This window comes from Zonotrichia albicollis, chromosome 19 (genome assembly GCF_047830755.1).
Source record: "Zonotrichia albicollis isolate bZonAlb1 chromosome 19, bZonAlb1.hap1, whole genome shotgun sequence".
Classification (NCBI taxonomy): domain Eukaryota; kingdom Metazoa; phylum Chordata; class Aves; order Passeriformes; family Passerellidae; genus Zonotrichia; species Zonotrichia albicollis.
In genome coordinates this window covers 2,866,571-2,889,566 of record NC_133837.1, presented here as the reverse complement: position 1 = coordinate 2,889,566, position 22,996 = coordinate 2,866,571, and the positions used below count along the sequence as shown (strand labels likewise).

Below are 22,996 nucleotides of genomic sequence, written 5' to 3'. Positions count from 1 at the left end.
GGTGAGAGGGGCTCCGCATCTCTGCAGGCTCAGCACTTGGCCCCTCATGTCCAGACACCACTTTAGTCTCTCAATTCTTATTTGGCTCGTTGTTTTTGGGGTTTTCTCGTTGCATTTTGGAGTCGAGGTCTCAAAGCATGCTGGTCTTGGAGTCACTTTGCATAACCCCCCCACCCTCTCAGGTGTCTTCCCTATGTTGGAAGAGCGCACAGCCTCGGGGAAGGGCCATCCACCCACCCAGCCAGGCCTTTTACTAATACAAAAGAGGAGATAAGCCTCAACGACCCGTGATTACAATAACAAAGCACGCAGAACCCTGGCAGAGACAGAGACCTGGCTGCGTGCCTGTAACCCTTTCTCACAGAAAAATATTAACTGAATGTTTGTTCATAACAAATTTCACAGCAGGAAGTAGGGACTGGATTGAATTTTCTCTTGCATTCCCTGTCACAGCTTCCTGAGAGCACGCTAGACTGAAATTCCCAGAATCTGCAAGTAGAATTGAGATCTCTGGAAAGGCACAAGTTTTCTTGATTTCTGATCTCAACTTTTTGAGTTTTGGCACCTTCAGGAGTCACAGCTGCTGACAAGTGCCAGGAGAAAGATCTGAAGGGGTTGGGACAGGATTTCCCTTCTTTTCTCACTTCCCTTCTGTGACTGTTCCAGGTCAGCTGCAGGATCATCCCACCCCTTGGACTGCAGGGATGGAGCAGAAGAGATGGGTCCTGTTGGCTCTGGCACTTCTTCTGGCTATCCCTTTCTCAGGTAATGCTTCCATGAGCTGTTCTGTTCCTTTCATTCTGTTCCTTTCTGTTCCTTCCTGAGGGATTCCAGCCTGCAGATGATCAAAAGTCGTGGAGCTGAGGGCCATGGTCTCCTGAGCAGCCCTGATTCGAACTCCACAAGAGCCAGAGCTGTCCTGCCCCTCTGGTCTTGGGGAATCCAGCCGTTTGAAGTCAGAGGTGAAGCCAGGGAAGACCAAAGCCAAGACAGCTGTGCCCTGTCCTGCTCTGCCCCAGTGCTAGGAGCATTTCCCTGTCTGCATTGGCAGTTGGCATTTTCACAGCCACCTTGCTGCTGGTGACACAGGGCTGAGAAAGGGCAAGGCCAGCTGGGGAGGTGCATGAAATGGCTCTGGATATGCTTTTATGCATTTATTATTTTTTCTTTTCCCCCAAATAATCCCATCCTGTACAACTTGTATCATCCTGTTTTCTCCCTCTAATCTATTACTTTCGGTTGTTCCCCACTGTGACTCCTAGACCTGTTTCCTTCACACCAGTACATTTTCTGATGGATTTCAGCCTGATGCTCACTCACAGACAATTTTGAGCTCACCTCTCTTGAAAATGTAGTTGGAATAGGATACAATGTAGTTGGTCAGGATACAATCATTCCTTGCACCATCTCTTCCACGTAGCCACTGGACAATCCCGAAGTGCAGTGGAGAAAAATCACAGATGGGCACAGAGAGAACATCTACACATGTAGGTAGTTTGGGGGTGAACAGATGCAGAAATAGCATGGATGGATATCAGTGCCAACAGATGGATTTGACACTGGGAATGTGTCCCTGACACTGAGGAATGTCCAGCCAGCAGATGAAGAAATGTACAGTTTCACTGTGATATCCAGGGATCGGATTGTTGATATGGCCACCAAGCTCAGCATTGCAGTTGGAGACTTTCTGGGCTGGGCAGGGAAGGGGGGAAGCTCTTACAGAAGGAAAAGGGCTCTCCAAAATATCACTGTACCCCAGCTGATGCCCCCCTCATATGACCCAACACATCACCTCCCTACTCCCAGCATAGGCCAGCTGTCAAGATGTTCTGCAACTTCCATGCCTAGCCTGAGCCCTGTTCTGACCCACATGGGGCTGGAAAATTGCAATAATCCCTGCTGGGGAGGTGTGAGGCTACCTGACAGACATCCAAGTGCTCAGCATCCATGGCTGTGGAACTGATGGGAATGAGGCCCTCTGTCTTGTGACTTCTCAGCTGGGGTAAGGGCTAAGGAGATGTTCTGTGCTGCCGGTTCCCCCCAGCTGGACAGTCAGCACCATTTGTGTGCAGGTATTGATAATGTCAGATGGAGCTGGTGAACCTTTATTCACTAATGAGAAAGAGCATAGAATGACGGAATCAGGGAATCTTAGAATCACTCAAAAGCATGAGTTGGAAGGGACCTTAAAGAATTTCTCATTTGAATTTCCCAGCCATGGGCAGGAGCAAATGCTGTCCAACCTGGCCTGAATACTTCCAGGGATGGGACATCCACAGCTGCTCAGGGCAAGCTGTGCCAGTGCCTCACACTTAGTGAAGAATTTCTTCCTGAGATTGAATCTAAATCCCCTCATCCAAAGGGAATTAGAGATGCTTTTGGGAGAGGAGAGAGAAAAAGCTTCAAGACAGCGCTCATTTCCTAGTATTACACGGGACAAATTCATATAAAATCCAGCTCTGACCAGGAGTGTGACTCTGAATTGTGTGTGGTGCATCCCACCTCCTCACACTGATGAAGCTTTGGCACAGTTCCTGTCAGTGACCATCTGTGCCCATCTGTAGTTCTGGCATGGACTGGGGAGGTGCCTGGGCTCTACTGTGCTGTGTCTTGCTTTACCAATCCTCAAAATTGGATGGGGGTCCTACAGAGTCATTCCAAAAGAAGAATACAAAGAACACACCTTCTCCCTGCCTGCTCCATGAAATAATGGGGAGCTGAGAAGTGAATCCATCCCACACCATAGCTCTCTCAAAGCCAAAGGAATTTTGGCATTTATGGCAGATGAAGTGCGGGATGACAGAAAGACCAATGTAAAAATTTTGTGAAAAACTGACAAACTGGCAGGAAACTCTGGGTTAAGAAAGAGCTGTGAATCAAAGGAAGAGCTGCTTTCAAGGAAACAAAGAAACTCTCACTAAGAAACTCCCTTGTCTTTAAGGTATTGGTGAAGTGTTCATTGAAATTCAGGGCCCCCAAGGGTGAGGGCTAGAACTTGGCTGCAGATCACACAGATGGTTTCCAGAACCTGTTGTCCAGTGGGTTACTGAGGATGGCCAGGGGCTCTCTGCAGACACTGAAAGTAATCAGGACAGCGAGAAGTTCTTCAGTGTCTGTAGTTGAGTCACAGTTACAGAAGAGTAAGTGGGAAAAGTCACCTGTCAAATCCTGAACCCACTGGTGCAGAGGGAGAAGAAAACTACTGTGTACATCTCAGGTGAGTTCTGTTGTCCCCAGAAGTCTTTGCTGGAGGCTCACTGTCTCAGGAGCCCTGTGAGGCCCATTGCAGTGCCAGGGAAGCTGACAGCTATCCAGTTCAGCCAGACCCGTCCCAGAGCACCACAAGGCACTGCAGGCAGGACAGGTTGCAGTGTGAGATGAGCAGGATCCCTCTTGCCCCTAGGAATGTGCACATCCTGAGGGAAGGCAGGCTCTGACCACCTGTGTAGGATTGTGACTATTTCTCCATTCATCTCCACAAAATCTCTTGGGGTGGACTTTTTTCCCCAAAGGAATTTTGGAATTTTTTTTTTTCCCCAAAGGTTCTGTTTTTCCAGGTGCATCTCAGTGGGTTCCTGCCTCCTGGATACAGCTCCCTTTATTCCTTCTCACACTGGCTGCTGGTGCTGTTCTAGTATTTCAAGGTAAGGCCTCTTGGTTCACAGGACCTCATGTTCTTAGACGTGAGGCTGCAGGATGTAATTTCTCAGCCTCTTGTAAGACTACTCTCTGACAAATAGGATGAAATACCATGTAGAGTCGACTTTTGGCTCACAGATGCATTAGCTTCCACTCAGCTCAAATTCTGAGTTCTCCTGCAGGTAGAATTTTGCTGTCTGCCATCCAGAGGCAAAAGGGAGATGCCACCGCATGCATGAGAGCTTGAGTGGACCATGGCATCTACAGGCAAGAGAAGGAAGGAGGATGGGATTGAGGTACTTTTTCTGGGGTGAATTAGAATGTCCCTTCCTCTACCTTTATTGGTCTCATTCTTCCCAATGGTTCCAGTGGAGCTCATTCATCAGATCTGGATCTTTTTTCCTAGAAGTGTCAGTGGTGCCTCCCACCTTGGTAAGGGCCTGTTCAGAGATCTCTGCCTCTGCAGACATGGCTGGGGAGAAGTCTTGTTTCCCCAGTCCAGTGCCAGATGTTCCAGCTCTGTGGTGTCTGAGGGCACGGCTATTCCCCTTTCTGGGAGATTTTTGTGGACTTGGTTTTTCTTCCTGGGTGGGAGCTGGAGCAGGGCCCTGCCAAACCTTGGGAACCTGTGGCAGTGTGTCATGGCCAAGGGCCCACACCAGCACCTCATTGCTCATGGCAAGGCAGGACTGACCGCTCCCCAAAAGCTGTACTGACCTCACACCAGTTGCCTCTCTCAAGCTGTGTGCCTTCAGCCTCATCTCCATTTCTGTCTGTATTGTGGTTTAGGAATGGAACTCCTCAATTCACTGCTCCCACTGAGACTCCCTAATGACACACCATACTTTCAGTCCCCTATTCCTTCTCTCTTCCTGCTGCTACAGGATGGAGTTGAGAACTGGAGGCACAAAAGATGAAGATCATGGTTTTAGACAAGAATAATTTACTGGAATCAGCAATGAGATAAGAAAAAAAAAAACAATAACAAGAACAATATTAATAAAGGAAGTGTAAAAAAGAGAGAGTCATTCATATGCAAAATCCACATCAAGGACCCCATGACAATAAAAAAATACAGGATGACTTCCCTCCCTGCCCTTTCTTTTTGACCAGAAGGCATCCCTTTTCCCCAGAAGAGACAGTGTCCCTTTCCACTTCCCACCAACCCCATGCCAATGATGTGAGTTTGTAACAAATCACATTAGGGTCCTGGTCATGCCCCTTTCCCAGCCACTGCAAAAATTACCCCAGCCTGGCCTGAACCAGGACATTTTCCACCACTTAATTTATACCATCTACTCATTTAAACATCCTACACCCTCCAACATATATACATAAACATTCACATATATATGTGAGGTATGTTTGTATACATAAGTATACAAACATAGGTATCATCTCCATAGTCAACAGCCATCCCACCAAGATGTCTGCTGAGTTCATTTTGTCCATGACTGTAGGTTCTATCTGTCCTAGATGTCTTCCAGAGCAGGAGGGTTGGTGTCTTGTCAGTTGTTTTGCTGCATCAGGACCAGCTACCTGGTGTATCTAGAATGGTCCATATTCATTGTCTTTGGTAGTTATGAAAAACAACAGAAGCAGAGAGGGCTCTAGGCAGACTTTAGAGACCCTTTATTACACCCTGGATACTTAAATCCAGGGGTTAAACTCAAAGTTCCTTGATTCTAGATAGCACAATGGAGAAATAAATCCCCACCAGATATTCTCAAGAGCTGAAAATCATACAAAAGTTTACTGCCAAAATATAGAAGATAAAGCAAGCTTTGGCAAAAGGATTAAATACAACATGAAATTCAACATGAAACCCCTTATAGTGACATTACTTAGTATTAGTTTGATAGCAATTTCATTTACTTAGTCCATTTAACCTAGAAACTTTTAAGTCCTTAACATGTGAAGTTACCACAAAGTTTCATGAAAAGAGAATTAGGAGAAGACAGAGACAAGGACAGAAAAGATATAGAAAAACCACAGGCATAGCTACCAACTCCTAGGACTATGACGTTGGTAAGACCAGAACCCCAAAAAAGCCAGCAAGGCCAGACAGTTTGGTACTGGATGGTCATCCCTTTTAATCCCTTGGCACTTTGTGGGCCCACCTCCTAGACGGGATTTCTGGAACTTCAGCCAATCAGAGGCTGAGCAGGAAATTCCCCCTGCTGTTTGATTGATTGACAGCTCAGTCAATCTGAGGGGTCTGGGGGCAGGGTGCTGTCTTACCTGAAAGAAAGGCCTGACCTGCCTCTAAACACACACACACACACACACACACACACACACGCATGCCCCATACACAGATGCACACAAATAGATACACAAACAGAGACACAGAAATGCAGAGACACAGGCACACAGACACAAACTTAGATACACACAAACAGATACAAACAGACACACACACAGAAAGACACACACAAACAGATACAGACAGACACAAAGACACACAGACACACAGACGCATACAGACAGAGACAGAGATACACACATGGACACAGAGACACACACAGACACACAGAGACACACACAGACACACAGACACATGCACAGACACATACACAGACACACACACGGACACAGAGACAACCAGACGCACAAACACAGACAGACACACACAGACATGAACAGACACAGACAGACACATAGACACACACAGACAGACACACACAGGGACACAGACATACAGACAGACAGAGAGATGGCACAGACGCAGACAAACAGGCATGCACACACAGAGACAAACACAGAGATGCAAAGACACACATACACATACACACATACAGACACACAGACACACAGAAAGCATTGACTTGAGACACTAAACTTACCCAGTCTCTGACATCTTTCCAGTAGCTTACAAGAAGGCTGGAGAGGGACTTCATACAAGGGCACAGATTACTAGGACAAGGTGGAACTGATTTTAAGCTGTAGGAGGGTAGATTTAAATCAGATAATAGGAAGAAAATCTTCCCTGTGAGGGTGGTGAGGCCCTGGCACAGATTGCTGTAGGAGCTAAGGATATCTCATCCCTGGAAGGGTTCAAGGCCTAGTTGGCTTGGGCTTAAAGCAATGTGGTCTAGTGGAAGGCTGGAAAGAGATGATGGTGGATTGGAAAGAGAGGTCTATAAGGTGTCTTAACACCCAAACCATTGTCTGGTGAGTTGACTTTGCAATTCTGCATTTCTATGAGATTCATTCTCTTGTTAGACTATCAACAGATGACCAAGGGGAGGTCCTATGTGACACAAAGAGAAGCCTTTCCATCAGCATTCTCTGATGGATCAGTGCCAGGACATACCCACAGTTCTTGGAAAAAAACCTCTGCCAAGCAAGAAGAAGGTGCATGATGGTCTAGCGCAGTGCAATCAAACATCTCACCCCTCTGGAAATTCCCACTTACACAGTCCTCCAACAAGTCCTTTGTTATATTTCCCATCCCCATGCAGATGTTCAGGACTCCAGGTCCCCAAGATACAGAGTTGCCCCAAAAGTGGGCTTTTCCCAGCACTGACCAGGACATCCTGGACTCTTCCGGATCCCATCCTCCCTGGGATCTAAGGCCATCTTTTCTCCCATTCCCATTCTTTCCAGCTGGGGTGCTGGCAGAGGAATGTTCTTTGCTCACTTGGCAAACAGCATAGCCTGGGTTCTCCCCTGTGGCCAGACCATTGGGGAGTGAGGAGGCAATGGGGCTCCTTTCAATATTCCTCACCAGCAGCACAGCACCTTCAAGCTCATGTTTAGAAGGGCTCACAGTGATGCTGAGACTCCTTTCAACAGGTAAAAACTGTAGTGGAAAAAAGTTTCCATGTCACAAGGAAGACTGCAGGTCCACAAGAGAGGCCAAGGCTCCTTCCCAGAGTAAACTCTTGGTGGAAGAGGATTTGAAAACCAAGGAAGAGATCAGTAAGGGTGCCTACAGGTCCATCAGAATGTGAAGTCCTCATCTTTGTTTTTCAGGGCTGAGTTATTTTCCAAGGCCTCTGAATTAGAAAGGATTGTCTGAGGAAAGAAAAGTCTGAGAGTATAAATTAGAAATAGGCAGGACATGAGGAAACTGAATTGAATTTCTTGTGCCTTCCCTGCATAAAGAAAGAAAAAGGAAAAAATAAAACCAGATAAGCAGGGCCATTCCTCATCAGGCCTTTATCTTTTTGGAAGCAAACACTGCTCCACAATCAAAATGACTTGTGAGTTAGTCCTTGGAGTGTGTGCCTTGTGCAGAATTTCTTTGGGAGCAGCTCTTATGTTCCATGCCAGTGGAACATCTTTGATTGCTGATATGGCAACTGGAGGTCATCAAGGTCCCTTTTCTCTCCCCTGTCCTTGAAGGTGGTGAAAGAGCAGCGTCTCCTTGGTCTTTTCTAGGAGGAAAGGCCTATGTCACTAGTGGAACAAGTCCTCGCCTCAGGGAAGGAAAAATCATTATCTCTGTGACACCAGTCTTTTTTCACAGGAAGGAGAGTGGACTCCCTGGAAACTGTTTGGCTGAAGAACCACCAGCACCTCTACCAAAAAATTCAGACTCTGCAGGAAGCTTTCCAGAATGAGCAGGAGTCCACACGGTGTGATATTCAGCTCCTCAAAACAGACCTGGAGAATATATTAGGTGAGCAGGGCCATTCCCCCAGCAGCAGGCAGCAGGCTGCCTTTTCCCTGGAGGCCTTTTCCCTTTTGCTGCTCTACAGGCAAACTGTCCTGGGTGATTGTCCACCACAGCTTCTCAAAGCAGATGGAGAAGTACAATCCCTATGTGGGGAACAGTTTTTTGATCAAGAATACTCAAAGGGAAAACCTGAAGAGACTCTCTGACAGTGAATTTAAATAAGGACTCTGCTCTCTCCCTCAAGAAGGTAATGAGAGTGTCCCAATGACACTGTTCTTTTTCTTTATAGGATTGAGAGTAGAGGCAAATACTACAAAATCTTTGGAATCCATGTGGAAGAAGGATGTCCATGAAGTGTCCCAACAAGTTCAAACTCTGCAGAAAGCTTTTCAAAACACCCACCTGTACACACTGCGAGACCTTCAGATTATGAGAACAGACCTGAAGGATGAACTAGGTGAGCAGGGCCATTCCCCAGCACGACTTCATCTCCCTGAAGGTCAATCTAGCTCTACAGGTAAACTGACCTGTGAGTTCATCATTTACCTTTTGTCAGAAAGGGCAGAACTTCCTTGGGAGCAGCTCTTATATCCCAGTCATCTGGAACACCTTTGTTGCTGAGGTGGCAACTGGAGATGGTCAAGGTCTCTCTTCTCTCACTTGTTGTAAAAGGGAGTGAAAGAACATCTCCTTGTTCCTTTTTAAAAGGAAAGTTTTGTGCCATTAGTGGGACACGACCTCACCTCAAGGGAGAAAAATCATTGTCCCAGTGACACCAGTCTTTTTTCACAGGAAGGACAGTGGAGGCAAATGTCACAGGGAATATAGCATTCATGTGGCAGAAGGACCTCCTGCATCTCTCCCAACAAATTCAAACTCTGAAGCAAACTTTCCAGAACATGAAGCTTGCTGTACAGCGTGACCTTCAAATAATCAGAAGAGAGCTGGAGAACAAACTAGGTGAGCAGAAGCATTTCCATGACAGGCCTTCATACCTCTGAAGGCAAAGGCTGCCCTATAAGCAAACTGTCCTGGAACTTGTCCTCCACATCTCCTCAAGGGGGATGGGGAAAGACAGGTCTTACACAGGAAACAGTTTTTGTGCTCTGTGACACCACGCAATCCTCATAAAAAAGAATATTATCTCCCCAGAGTACTCTCCGGAGAGATAGAGTGGGATCATTCCTACCCTCCATCCTTCCCAGGAGGCCTTGGTCAAGACGTTAGGAAGACGCGCAGGGAGTGGGAGATGCCTAAGAGAGCCCTAAGAGATGCGCTGACAGGGATTTTATATGACGAGCTGTGATGACGAGCTTTTGGGCATTGTCATTACCGACCAATGGTCTCTCCCTCAAGAAAACCATGAACCATGAAACCTTTGTCTGAATGAAAATGTTCTTTCTTCTCAGGAGAGACAATGGAGGCAAAAACGAGCACCTTAGAAGCCAGGCTGGAGAAAGACCACGATGAAGCCTCCCAACAAATTCAAACTCTGCAGGAAAATTTCCAGAAGAAATATGAGGCCACACAGCGTGACCTTCAGAGGATCAGAACAGAGTTGGAGCATGACCTAGGTAAACTAGGCTATTCCCCAGCAAGCTTTCATCTCTCTAAAGAAAAAAGCTGTTCTACAGGCAAACAGTCCTGTGAACTTATTCTCAGGACTCACCTCCTCAAAGTGGTTGAAGAAGGAGAGTCCTTACATGGCAAAACAGTTTTCTACTCTGTGACGCTGAAACACCTCCAAGTTGAAGAGCCCACGACTAGCCCAACCCTATGCTCACCTGCTCGGCTAGGGGGCATCTCCACGGCCAGTGCATGAGGTGGGGACAGGAGAGGGCACTGGCAGCACCCAGCACTCTCTGCCAAATGTCCAGGGACGTTGCCCTGGACAGGAACAGGGTCCAAATCCAATCTCGGGAGCCACTGACCAAGGCTGAGGTACAGTGAACGTTCCTGGGACCACAATGGGTTCTGAGGGACAGGTAGGGGATGTCCTACCACATCTTCCTCGTGAAAAAGAGTGTTGTTTCCCAGAGCACACAGATGCTGTCTGGAGAGATGGATTGAGGCCAGTGCTGCCTTCAGCGTTGCCCAGCAGGCCTTGGTCAAGCCTTTAGGGAGGATCACAGGGAACGGGAGAGTCCTAAGGGAAGGTGCTCTGCCAGGGAGTTTAAATCAGAGCTTCAAGGCATTGTGATTGCAGGTTGCCAGTCTCCCCCTCAAGACAGCAATGAGACTGTTCCAGTGAGATGGTTCTTTCTTCGCAGGAAGGACGGTGGAGGCAAATACAAGGACTATGGAATCCATGTGGAGGAACGACCTTCTGCAGCTCTCCCAGCAAATGCAAACTCTGCAGAAAGCATTCCAGAACATGGAGGGGTCTACACAGTGTGACCTGCAGATGATAAGAACAGACATGAAGAATGAACTAGGTAAGCTAGGCATTCCCCAGCAGGCCTTCATCTCTCAGAAGGCAAAAGCTGCTTTATAGGCAAACTTTCCTGAGAGGATATTCTTTGACAGCTCCTAAAATGGGATGGGGAAGGACAGCCCTTACATGGGTAATAGATTTGTCATCCATGGCACTGGAACACCTCCATGCTAAAGTGTTCTCTGCAGGGGCTCAAGGTCCCTCTTCTCTCCCTCGCTTCAAAGAAAATTTGAACTCTGAGTTCTCTCACTGTCTGATAGTTGATAAGGTTTCCCCTTGAACCCTTGTCCCTGTTGCTTTCCCCACAGCCCTTCTGCTATGGGCCCAGTCCTGATGCTACACTGGGTGAAGCCAGGCTGTGCACAACCTGCATGTCTGTGCCCATGATGAGCCTGTTGCCTTCTGATACAAGGCAGGCGGCCTGGTTTCAGGAAACAGCACAGCGACCCATTTCCCCAGGGTCGCTCGGGCCTAAGAAACACGCGGACACCAATATGGTGGAGGATCAAAGGCCTTTATTCTCTCTTCCCATGGGGTTTTATAGTCTAAGGGGCTTCTACGTCAGGTGAGGGTCTGTCCTTACCATCTATGGTTAGTAGGGGATGGAAAGTTACCAGGGCAAGTGGAAAGTTACCGGAATCCGGTTTAGGGGGCTACATTCCTATGTTAATTTTCTTATCTAAGGGGGCAGGGGCCCTGTCTTCCCGTAACATCACGAGATCTTCCGAACGCCAGGCCCTATCTGCTACATCTCCCCCCCCTTTTTCACAAATGAATGAGGTAGTCATATACTGAAATGAGGTATAAGGTTGCAGTTCGATAAGGAAAAGGGGGTTTGGTACATCTGAGTAAGTTTTTTGCCAGTCAAGGTTAGGACTTGTGGCTGGCAGTGTTCCCTGGTTGGATTCGCCGCCCGATGAACAGGATGTTGGCCCGTTCCAGGCGGGCCTGAACGAATGAGACCAGCTTGTTCAGCAGGCAAGGTCCGAAGGTAACCGCTAGAAGTAGCAATGCCAGTGGACCTATTAGGGTAGAAATCAGAGTGGTTAGCCATGGTGATTGATTGAACCAGGACTCGAACCAGCCCTGTTGGGCTTCCCTGTCCTTCTGCCTCTGAGCCAGTCTGTTTCTGAGTTCTGCCATGGAGTCTCTCACGACTCCTGTGTGGTCTGCATAGAAGCAGCACTCCTCTCTCAAGGCAGCACACAGGCCTCCTTGCTGCATGAACAGGAGGTCCAGACCTCGCCTGTTCTGCAAGACCACTTCCGAGAGAGAGGAGACTGACTTCTCCAGGAAGGAGATGGATTTCTCGATCCTTTGCAGGTCCTCGTCGATGGTCATTTGCAGCTGGGACAGTCCTTGGTGCTGTGTCGCTAGGGCTGAGACACCCATTGCCGTTCCTGCTGCTCCTAAACCGAGCAGCATTGCGATAGTTACACCTGTTAGTATTTCTCTTTTGTGGAGCCGGCTGGGTTCCTCAAAAAGGTGGTACACCTCTTCGTCTGAGTGGTACAGGACCCTAGGAACAATCAGAACTTGGACACAAAAGTCGTTAGAGTCATCAAATTTGGCAAGAGACACACAGGGACTCACTCCAGATCGCTGGCAAACCCACATCCCAGGTGCGGATGGGACTACCCACTAACTGTTTTTCCTGTTAGGCTTGACAACTTTGGTGCAGACGTTGCCTTTCCGCCTAGCTAGGGTTTCATTGCCAAAGCATCTGCCCTGGCCTGTGACCTGACTCAGGGTGATTCCTTCCCGAGGGGTTTCCCATCTGCACTGGTGAGGGGCATCGGCTGTGGAGTAACTGAAGGGAGTGTTTAAAGCAATTCCTTCATAAAAGGGAGGTTTGACATCGTAGCAAAGCCAGCAGGATTTGGTTAGGTTAGGGTTGGATTCATTCAGGGATATAAAGGTAGCTTCTAACATACGAAGGATTGGGTCTGGGTCCGATCCGGCTGCGCGGTCTGTCTGAAAGACCTCCGCATGGCCGGTTGGGACTTTGCTAACTCTAGTGGGTAGGGTTTTAGGGTAGGTTGCGTTTTTCCTTTCGGCACGCTTTTAATCACTTTGTTTGGTCCGACCGCTCGGGGTGCCGACGGTTGGAGCCTGATAATTCGCACATTTACTCTCTCTTTTGACCCTTGAAGGACAACTGTCCACGTTCGGCCTGTGGCCCAGCTGGGGTGATGTGGCTGCAAGACTGTTAAAAGCTTCCCTGGAGGAAGACGGGTGTTTTGCAGCCACTGGGTGCCCAGGTGAACTGTAAGAATTTGTTGGGCTCTTGTGGATCCCACCCAGGCCCCGATGGTCTGGCATCTGTAACAATGGTTTCGCAGCCCCAGTGCCCACAATATTCCCCCTGGTGTGGTGGAGCTGTTGCTGATAGGTGCCTTGGCTGTGGACAGTTTACTGCCAGGTGGCCTGCCTGGCCACACTCAAGGCATGCCATCACACTGGTTATTGCAGTGTGAACTGCTGCTTGGATGGGAGCCAGATGCTCTTCCTTTGCAACGTGCCTAATCATGGTTGCTGCATTAGCCTCAGGTGGCAGTGACCTTAAGATGTCCTTGGTGGCTGAGTTACACTGCTGGCGCAGGCAGTCTGCCAGCACGGGACCCTTAGCCTCCGACGGCAATGAAGAGGAGTCCAGTGCTGCCTGAAGTCTGTCCACAAACTGAGTGAAGCTCTCGCTCTCACTCTGTTTGATGGTCGACCATGGGGCTGGACTGGCTACTACTTTAGCCGCAGCACGGATAGCTTCCCGGGCAGCACGGGTGGTTGTCATAACCTCATGAGCCCGCAAGCCCTCAGCCTGTGCCTGGGGTGTGATCATAGTGGGGTCTCTGCCCATGAGTCTCTGTATGCTGGAGTCATGCAGTGGATGGTTAGGTCCTGTCACTTGGGCTAGCTCCTTTGTGCATTGATCTTCCCACTCCTGTTTAAAAACTATTATCCCCGCGCCATCAAAAATCATCCTACACGTCTGTTTAATATCAAAAGGCAACATATCATCCCCTCCAAAAACGCCATCAATAAGTGTGGTAACCATGGCAGAATTAATTCCCTTGTCTGCAATCGCTTTGATTATTGCCTGGATTTCCTTTGGGTTTACAGGGGAGTAAGTCCTCTGTTGGTTATCGCCTGTTCCCCTCACGAGGACCGGGAGCACCAGGTTAGCAGACGGGCTCCACTCCGCGCAAAACATCTTTATTTTCCGCCAATCCGTAAGCGGAGTCCGGTCTTTCTCTAATGACCCCTTCACCCATGCGGGAGCCCTGCGACTAGAAACCTTGTATGCCGCTGATCTCCCTCTGTTAAAGCTAGAATCCAAATCTGAACTCTCTGAATCCGAACTCTCTGAATCCCCCTCGTCCCAGACCGAGTCAGAGTCAGAGCCGGAAACAGAGTGAGCCCGCACTTCTGGGCTGCTCTGCCTTTTTCCCGGGCTCCGACCCCGCCCCCTCCTGCGGGGGTCGGGCCGTTCCCTCCCCCTGGGGTCCCCCCGCCTCCTGCCGGGGGAGGTCCTTGCCCTATAAGGACTTAATTTGAATAGAGCCCTTTGATTGGTCTTACGCCGTACCGCGGGGGCCGCCCCTTCTCCCCGCTCTCCCGCACATGCGTTCTGGGGCGCGCTGACTGCATTTCCGCCCCCCGTCTCCTTACTTCCGCCCTCACCATGTGCTTCGACACTTTTTTCAAACCCATATGGCGGCGGGGAGTCCCCGCCGGTCCCGGCGGGGTCCGACAATCTGGTCGCACTCCGCTCCCCCTCTGCCTGTCCCCGGCAGAAGAACTGCGTGTGCCGCTCTGCCTGCCGCGCTGGGCTGGCGGCCGGCGGGGAAGGGACGCATAGAGAAACCGCGGATTTTTCGGAAGGTTCCGCGGGGGGGCTGGGACCCGGCGGGCTCCGCGAGAGGGTCGGGGGGTCCCATGGGGGCTCTGGGGGGTCCCCTGGGGGCTCTGGGGAGTCTGGGCTCAGGCTCGGGAAGGGGTAGAACGCTCCCGGCCCCGGCATATTCCCGCATTCAATCCGATCGCTCTCAGACACTGTGTGCGTCGCGGCCCCCGCCCCCTGCTTTACTGCAAGAAATAAACGTATATGCGCGACTTTCCACGTCTCCTGTTCTTCTAATGCCTTGCGTAGGGCCTCTTCTCCTTTCCCCCACGCTTTGAGGCTTTTACCACTGCCTGAGGACTTAGTATCCTCTGCTAAGGCGGCAGTGCGCTTCTCCCGCACTTCCAAATATAATATATTTACCGGACGTTCGATCGTCCCGAGCTCTAGGAGCCTTGCAATAGCAAGATTAGAATTCCTGAGCTCACACTTAATTTTACATTCTATCCTAAACTGTGCATGCATATCTGATACGACCTTTGCATAGGATTCCATGTTCCTTGCTGGTCCGGGACGTCTCCCTCGCTGCAGTCGGAACCCGCCGCCGCAGCCGCTGCTTCCTGTCCAGGCGAATTCCCGTTCCCCGGGCGCTGATCGGCTTCCCGGGTTTCGGCACCAGAATGTTGCCTTCTGATACAAGGCAGGCGGCCTGGTTTCAGGAAACAGCACGGCGACCCATTTCCCCAGGGTCGCTCGGGCCTAAGAAACACGCGGACACCAATATGGTGGAGGATCAAAGGCCTTTATTCTCTCTTCCCATGGGGTTTTATAGTCTAAGGGGCTTCTACGTCAGGTGAGGGTCTGTCCTTACCATCTATGGTTAGTAGGGGATGGAAAGTTACCTGGGCAAGTGGAAAGTTACCAGAATCCGGTTTAGGGGGCTACATTCCTATGTTAATTTTCTTATCTAAGGGGGCAGGGGCCCTGTCTTCCCGTAACATCACGAGATCTTCCGAACGCCAGGCCCTATCTGCTACATGAGCCCCACCCCATGCTCACCTGCTCGGCTAGGGGGCATCTCCACGGCCAGTGCATGAGGTGGGGGCAGGAGAGGGCACTGGCAGCACTCAGCACTCTCTGCCAAATGTCCAGGGACGTTGCCCTGGGCTGGCACAGGGTCCATATCCAATCTCGGGAGCCACTGACCAAGGCTGAGGTACAGTGAACGTTCCTGGGACCACAATGGGTTCTGAGGGACAGGTAGGGGATGTCCCACCACATCTTCCTCGTGAAAAAGAGTGTTGTTTCCCAGGGCACACAGATGCTGTCTGGAGAGATGGATTGAGGCCAGTGCTGCCTTCAGCGTTGCCCAGCAGGCCTTGGTCAAGCCTTTAGGGAGGATCACAGGGAACGGGAGAGTCCTAAGGGAAGGTGCTCTGCCAGGGAGTTTAAATCAGAGCTTCAAGGCATTGTGATTGCAGGTTGCCAGTCTCCCCCTCAAGACAGCAATGAGACTGTTCCAGTGAGATGGTTCTTTCTTCGCAGGAAGGACGGTGGAGGCAAATACGAGGACTATGGAATCCATGTGGAGGAACGACCTTCTGCAACTCTCCCAGCAAATGCAAACTCTGCAGGAAGCATTCCAGAACATGGAGGGGTCCACACAGTGTGACCTGCAGATGATAAGAGCAGACATGAAGAATGAACTAGGTAAGCTAGGCATTCCCCAGCAGGCCTTCATCTCTCAGAAGGCAAAAGCTGCTTTATAGGCAAACTTTCCTGAGAGGATATTCTTTGACAGCTCCTAAAATGGGATGGGGAAGGACAGCCCTTACATGGGTAATAGATTTGTCATCCATGGCACTGGAACACCTCCATGCTAAAGTGTTCTCTGCAGGGGCTCAAGGTCCCTCTTCTCTCCCTCGCTTCAAAGAGAGTTTGAGTTCTCTCACTGTCTGATAGTTGATAAGGTTTCCCCTTGAACCCTTGTCCCTGTCTCTTTCCCCACAGCCCTTCTGCTATGGGCCCAGTCCTGATGCTACACTGGGTGAAGCCAGGCTGTGCACAACCTGCATGTCTGTGCCCATGATGAGCCCCACCCCATGCTCACCTGCTCGGCTACGGGGCATCTCCATGGCCAGTGCATGAGGTGGGGGCAGGAGAGGGCACTGGCAGCACCCAGCACTCTCTGCCAAATGTCCAGGGACGTTGCCCTGGGCTGGCACAGGGTCCATATCCAATCTCGGGAGCCACTGACCAAGGCTGAGGTACAGTGAACGTTCCTGGGACCACAATGGGTTCTGAGGGACAGGTAGGGGATGTCCCACCACATCTTCCTCGTGAAAAAGAGTGTTGTTTCCCAGGGCACACAGATGCTGTCTGGAGAGATGGATTGAGGCCAGTGCTGCCTTCAGCGTTGCCCAGCAGGCCTTGGTCAAGCCTTTAGGGAGGATCACAGGGAACGGGAGAGTCCTAAGGGAAGGTGCTCTGCCAGGGAGTTTAAATCAGAGCTTCAAGGCATTGTGATTGCAGGTTGCCAGTCTCCCCCTCAAGACAGCAATGAGACTGTTCCAGTGAGATGGTTCTTTCTTCGCAGGAAGGACGGTGGAGGCAAATACAAGGAGTATGGAATCCATGTGGAGGAACGACCTTCTCCAGCTCTCCCAGCAAATGCAAACTCTGCAGGAAGCATTCCAGGACATGGAGGGGTCTACACAGTGTGACCTGCAGATGAGAAGAGCAGACATGAAGAATGAACTAGGTAAGCTAGGCCATTCCCCAGCAGGCCTTCATCTCTCAAAAGGTAGAAGCTGCTCTACAAATGTCCTGTGATCTAGTTCTTTGCCTCCTCTGAGTAGGTGCATGGGGCAGAACTTCCTTGTGAGCAGCTCTTTTGTCCCATGACAGTGGAACATCTTTGATGGTGAAATGGTGCTGGGAGTCAGTAAATGTTTGTTTTCTCTCCATCACATTTAGATGGAGTAAAAGCACAGTGTCTTTTTAGTCCTTTTTAAGAAGAACGGTGCCTTGTAACTTGTGGTACCATACTCATCTCAGGTGAGGCAAAACCACTGTTCCACTGACACCAGTCTTCTCTTACAGGAAGGCAAGTGAAGGAAAATACCTCAAGGGTCTTGGAATCCATGAGGCTGATGGACATCCAGCAGCTCTCCCAAGAAATCCAAACTCCGGAAAAAACTTTGCAGACCTCATTGGGGTCCACAAAATATGACTTAGGTGAGCAAGGCCTTTTCCAGCAGAACTTCATCTCTCTGAAGGCAAAGGCTGCTTTACAGGCAAATTGTCCTGTGAGCTTCTTGTACACAGCTTCTCAAAGTGGATGGAGAGGGACAGATTTTCTTGGCAAGTAGCTCTTGTGTCCCCACCTGTGAAGACACCTGAACACTGAGATGATAGCAGCAGGTGGTCAAGGTTCCTCTTCATTACCTTGTCTTGGAAAGGAATGTGTAGTGTAGGCTCTCTATGACCCAATATGTGGTAAAGGAGTCCACCTCCACGCCTTAGTATTGTCTTCTTGCTTTCCCCACTTCTCTTCCCCTTAACAAATATTGTTGTCTCCCACAGCCCATAACTGCTGTTTGGAGAGATGGAGGGGGCTGATCCCAACCCTCCATCCTGCCCATCAGGCCTTTCTCAAGCCTTTGGGAGTGCTCATAGGACCTGTGCTGCTTCCCTAGCCCTCCAGCAGTCAATCCATCCAAACCAGTTCTATTGAGCTGGGAGGGTCTTTGTTCTCCTTTTTTCAGAGCCCATGTGCCCCAGAACACTGGGAGTTGGAGACTTCAGGGAAGAAAGGACCACCACGAGTGTGAGAGTCCCAGATGAAATGTAGGGGCTCAGGCCTTGGGCAAGGCCTGCTCCTCTTCCCCCTGGCCCAGCAGTGCTCAATCACTTTGACAGGGTCTCCAGGGGTAACTGGTGCAGTAAAAGTCACCTTTGCTTCCTGGCAAGTCTTTCTCTGTGAAAGCCTTTAGTTTAGGGTCTGGCCATTCCTCTTGCCTCTCTTTCCCATTTGAAAAGGAAAGGGAGGCTGAGTTCATCTCACAGCACATTTTAGTCCTCCTCGGTCATCAGAGGAAGCAAGTTGGAGCCACATGCCCCATGTCTGGAAAACAAAATTATCACACACCCTGATGTTTTCTCTGGGAGTCTTTGATGAAATGAGAGTAGAACTGGTTAAGAGAACGGTGCGTGTGTGTGGTGGGGGAGTAGGAGAGCATGGGCGTGGCATCAGTGTGATGAAGGAGAGCGAGCTGGGTGTCATGTTAAGAGATATCCTCAATCCCTCTCTGTTTGATTGTGTTGTCAGCGCCCCAGCAACACTACGAGCCTTGCATCTGACCATACTGTCAGTGTCAGAGTAGGGGAGCATGAGAGTGGCCTCATTGTCACCAAGGGGGGAGAGTTGGCCAATTTTGCTTCATTGCCAGAGCAAGCACTTATTTCCTGCTTTTCTCCTTTCCCACAGATCTTCCAGTCCTACAGTCCTACAAAGGTAAGCATAAGTGAGATGAGGAAGTGAGTACTCAAGAGCCTGAGTGCAGCTCTAGAAAACACATCCAACCCCCTCAGATAGCTGTTTGGGGAAGAACACACTCAGGGAAGGGTGGTTGGCTGACTTTTTGCTGTTATGTGCTGCCCAAGGCCCTGCCTGTGTTCGTCAGGAGCCCTCTCCGCTGTGGGGAGCAGGCACAGCTGGCTTGCAGTGGCCACTGCAGCTCCATCTTCCACTTCTGATTTGGCTCTTGGGCCTCTCAGGAAAAGTGTCTGGAGCTGATCTTGCTCCACAGCAGGAGCAGCTCCTTCTCCTTTCAATCAGAATTGAGCTAGAGGACCTCAGTTTGTGACACTGCACCTTGCTTGAGTCCTACCAGGGTTCCTCCCATCCCCTGATGCATGTAGAAAGCTGAGGCAAGAAGCATTCCCCTATCCTTGTGGCGCTGCAGGCTTCTCTTCCACTCTAATCCATGTGCAAGCAGTATTGTACACTGGTGGTCTCCTGTTATTGAGGAAAAAAGTGCTTAAAACTTGAAAATCCCCTTCAGATTTTGGCAAGGAGTTAATCCAAACCTAATTACACCTACTGGCAACTCCTGGTCCTTTCTCTCAGGCGACCCCCTGCCAGCAATGCAGAGATGGAGGCAGAGAAGGTTGAGCAGCACAGCCTCATCCTAGGAGCTGCCTGCTGTAGTCTCAGGAGCACTGGAAGAGTGTCAGGCATTTGGTATATGCTGGCTGCCACTCTCTCTGGCAGAAACGGACATGGCAGGAGGAGAGGGAGAAGCTTGAGATATCCTAAGACAAGAGCCTGCCGAGTGCACCTGAGCATGGAGTGGGGGGGAAGGACAAATGAGAGGGGGATGATGGCAGAGAAGGGAAAGGTTCAGAAAAGCAGAGCTTGTGTTTTCTGCTCCTCATGGCCTGACCTGACCATTGCAGGAGATGTCATCCTGGATGCTGACACAGCTCATCCCAGATTGGAAATCTCTGCAGATGGGAGGACAGTAAAAGATACTGGTGTCATCGGATTCGTGCTCAGAAATCAGAAGAGATTTGATTCCCATCTGTTTGTGTTGGCAAAGGAAGGATACACTTCTGGGAAACACTATTGGGAAGTAAATGTTGGGACAAGAAGAAACTGGGCCTTGGGTATTGCCTCTGAATCTGTGGCTCGCAAAGGGACTTTGACTCTGTGTCCTGAGAATGGCTTCTGGGTTATCGCATGTGTAGACGGCCAAGATTATTTGGCCTGCACGAATCCTTGGACCTCTCTGACTGTGACTGGCTATTTGTCAAAGATTGGGATCTTCTTGGACATCCCAGCCAAGAAGGTTTCTTTTTATGATGTATGTAAGGCAGTAGCTTTGTACACTTTGAGCATTGCTGATGGCAGCAGACAGGAAGGCAAATTCCTTCCCTTCTTCTCTACAGGCCTTGCTGCTGCTGAGCCTGACACTGAACCACTAGCAATACTGCAGTTTTCTGATGATGATGATGATTAGTTTACTCTGCATTTCAAAGGTCAATACTGTGATTGAATCACATTGTAATCAGGTTGCTGATTTGTGTCTTCGGAACAAAAGTATTGAATTAGAGGACAAATCTGGCATAGCGGTCAGCTTTCTAAATCATGCATCAGAATGAAAAGTTTTTTGAGGGAAATTTTATTTTGTCAAGGGAAATAAATTTTCTTTTGTGATAGTATGAAAAAAGCACTTGTGTAACGTGAATTTTCCTGAAAAATTACTATCTTGTTTTTTTTTTTTTTTAATCTCATGCAATTTTGGGTTTTTTTGTTTGTTTTGTGTCACTGACCCTCCCCCTCAATCCCCCAGACTTTGGGATCATCAGGATGAGTGAGAGCCAGACCAGAATTTCCAGTGAGAGCTGGGGGCAGAGTGAGGGGCTAGCTTTTTTGGCTGGCTGGTCAGCTGGTTTCTCTGACTATAGATACTGTTGTTCTGTGGGTTTGGCCTGGTTTTTTTTGTTTCTTTTCCTTCCTCTGTTTTTTCTGGATCAATATTAGTGTATATCCTGGAAGTTGCCCCTAGGCATTCTGCAGATACAGTTAGAGTCTCATGAGTTTCTTATTTCACCTCATAAAGTTTAGAACAATCGATTTGCTTTGGCATTGCATGTTTAAAGCCAAATAATATCCATTTTTATATTGTCCCAGGAAATCCTTCCCTTCCTTGGTATTGGGGTCCCAAAGGGAGTCCAGGGAGGGAAAGTGCTCTTCAGCAGTTCCTGGTAGCCTGCCCTCTGTGTCTATAATGCTCACCTCCTTCCTAGTAGTGTGTAGTACCATCTCTTTTTCTGTAGAATCGACTAGATTATCTAGCAGAACCTGTATGTCCAGTCAGTTTGGGTCCTGAGAACGGTTTCAAATATTTTAGGTAGTCTCTCCAGATATTCTCTGTAAAGAAGAGGTGAGGCATCTCACCCATGCCTCAAGATCAATTGGAAGAGAAAGGTACTTTTACCATTACCAGGCCATGAGAAACTTTCTGTTTACCTCAGATTCACCCCAACACTGGCTGCTCCTTTTGCAGTTTCAGATGGTTTTCTAAATAAAAGAATACATCCACATAAGGCAATTCATTCAATTTCCCTCTCTCCTTCCCTAAACTAAGGTACTATTCTCTGGCCTCTTAGTCTGGTAGTTTAACTGGTATACTGGCCACTACTGATGACAATATTGGATTAGTCTAGGTTTACTTGGTGGGTCTCCTCCAATCTGTTTCTAGTTTTTCAATATACATTTCAATGGAGAATTGAAATCTCCCACTTTGGTTTTAGAAGAAACCAGCCCCATTTTCAATAATTACAAATATACAAGCTATTATCTCTGAAAATTATAATGGTATTTCCGGATTTGTAACAGAAGGGGGAGTGGGGAAGAGAAGGAAGACTGCTGCACCGGCAATCACTAAAACTGACACATGAGGGTGCATTAAGTCCACAAATGCGATCTCAGCCATGCACACAAAACTAAAGCAACTCCAAAACCCCAGCAAACACTCAATCATGCTCCAACACTGTCTCAGCAAATGAACTTTTATATCACGGGCATCCGCATGTTGATATGCTGCAAAACTCAAATCAACGCAACACTCTCACATGAACACGCTCTTAGAGTTCAAGAAGAATGCAAAGAATGCAAAGAAATTAACCAAACTGCACCACAAAAGTGGCTCCAGATGAGGCCAGGGCTGGGTTTCAACTGTAAATTGAGACTGGTTTTTTTTTCTTTCTTCTTCATTCCTCCACCCAAGTCAAAATGGTGGTAGCCTGTGTGTTGTGGTGTGTTGCAATATCCTGTTTTACCTTCTCCCTTCCCCCTCGCCCCTCGCTGAGTGTGCCCTGTCAATCAGGCTAACATACCAGCAAGGCGTCGTGTGATAGGTGTCCCTAGTACCTTGAGACCCTGCCCCTTCACCTGGTTGGTGACTCACCTGTCCCCTCCCCTTCCCCTGTCCTGAGCTTAAAATGTGAATGAGACCATGCGGCCTCCATTCTGTTAGCAGCAGTGGCCCAGTGCAGACCTCTATACCAATGGAATAAACATCTGGCAACCTTCTAGCAGAATCCATTCCCTTTCTCTCTACCATCGCCAGAAGCTCTCTCCTGAGGAGAACGGAGTCCTGTCTTGTGCCCTGCTGCACTCTGCCGCCAGCCAAGGTATCTCTGGGGTAAAACACCGCAGTGCTGCCTGTGGCCCAGCAGCGAAGGTCAGAACTGGCCTGGGCACCATCTAACTGGTTATATTGGGATACATATTCCAATATATTGGCGTCCCTGTGGGTGGCTCGACTCTGCAGCCCGAAAACAGACTCGCAGTTCCTCAGAGAAGCTTTTGCCAGCCGTGCATCCAGCTGAAAGGAGCCTGGCTTCAAGACTCCCAGCTAGAGACTTTGGGAATACTCCCAGAAAAAGT

General features: G+C 49.2%; 1 protein-coding gene across 1 annotated transcript in view; it reads left to right on the top strand.

Moving 5' to 3' along the window:
- Window positions 1-20,751, top strand: part of LOC102072978 (uncharacterized) — a 63,936-nt gene extending 43,185 nt beyond the window's left edge. Inside the window, exons 2-14 of the mRNA XM_074555354.1 lie at window positions 826-962; window positions 3,155-3,217; window positions 4,046-4,071; window positions 8,101-8,266; window positions 8,553-8,720; window positions 9,056-9,223; window positions 9,673-9,837; window positions 10,534-10,698; window positions 16,084-16,248; window positions 17,135-17,299; window positions 17,641-17,775; window positions 19,028-19,054; window positions 19,999-20,751. Of these exons, the coding sequence (XP_074411455.1) occupies window positions 826-962; window positions 3,155-3,217; window positions 4,046-4,071; window positions 8,101-8,266; window positions 8,553-8,720; window positions 9,056-9,223; window positions 9,673-9,837; window positions 10,534-10,698; window positions 16,084-16,248; window positions 17,135-17,299; window positions 17,641-17,775; window positions 19,028-19,054; window positions 19,999-20,561 (2,113 nt within the window). The 3' untranslated portion in view covers window positions 20,562-20,751. The remainder of the gene's footprint in view (window positions 1-825; window positions 963-3,154; window positions 3,218-4,045; window positions 4,072-8,100; window positions 8,267-8,552; window positions 8,721-9,055; window positions 9,224-9,672; window positions 9,838-10,533; window positions 10,699-16,083; window positions 16,249-17,134; window positions 17,300-17,640; window positions 17,776-19,027; window positions 19,055-19,998) is intronic.
- Window positions 20,752-22,996: the final 2,245 nt, after the last annotated feature.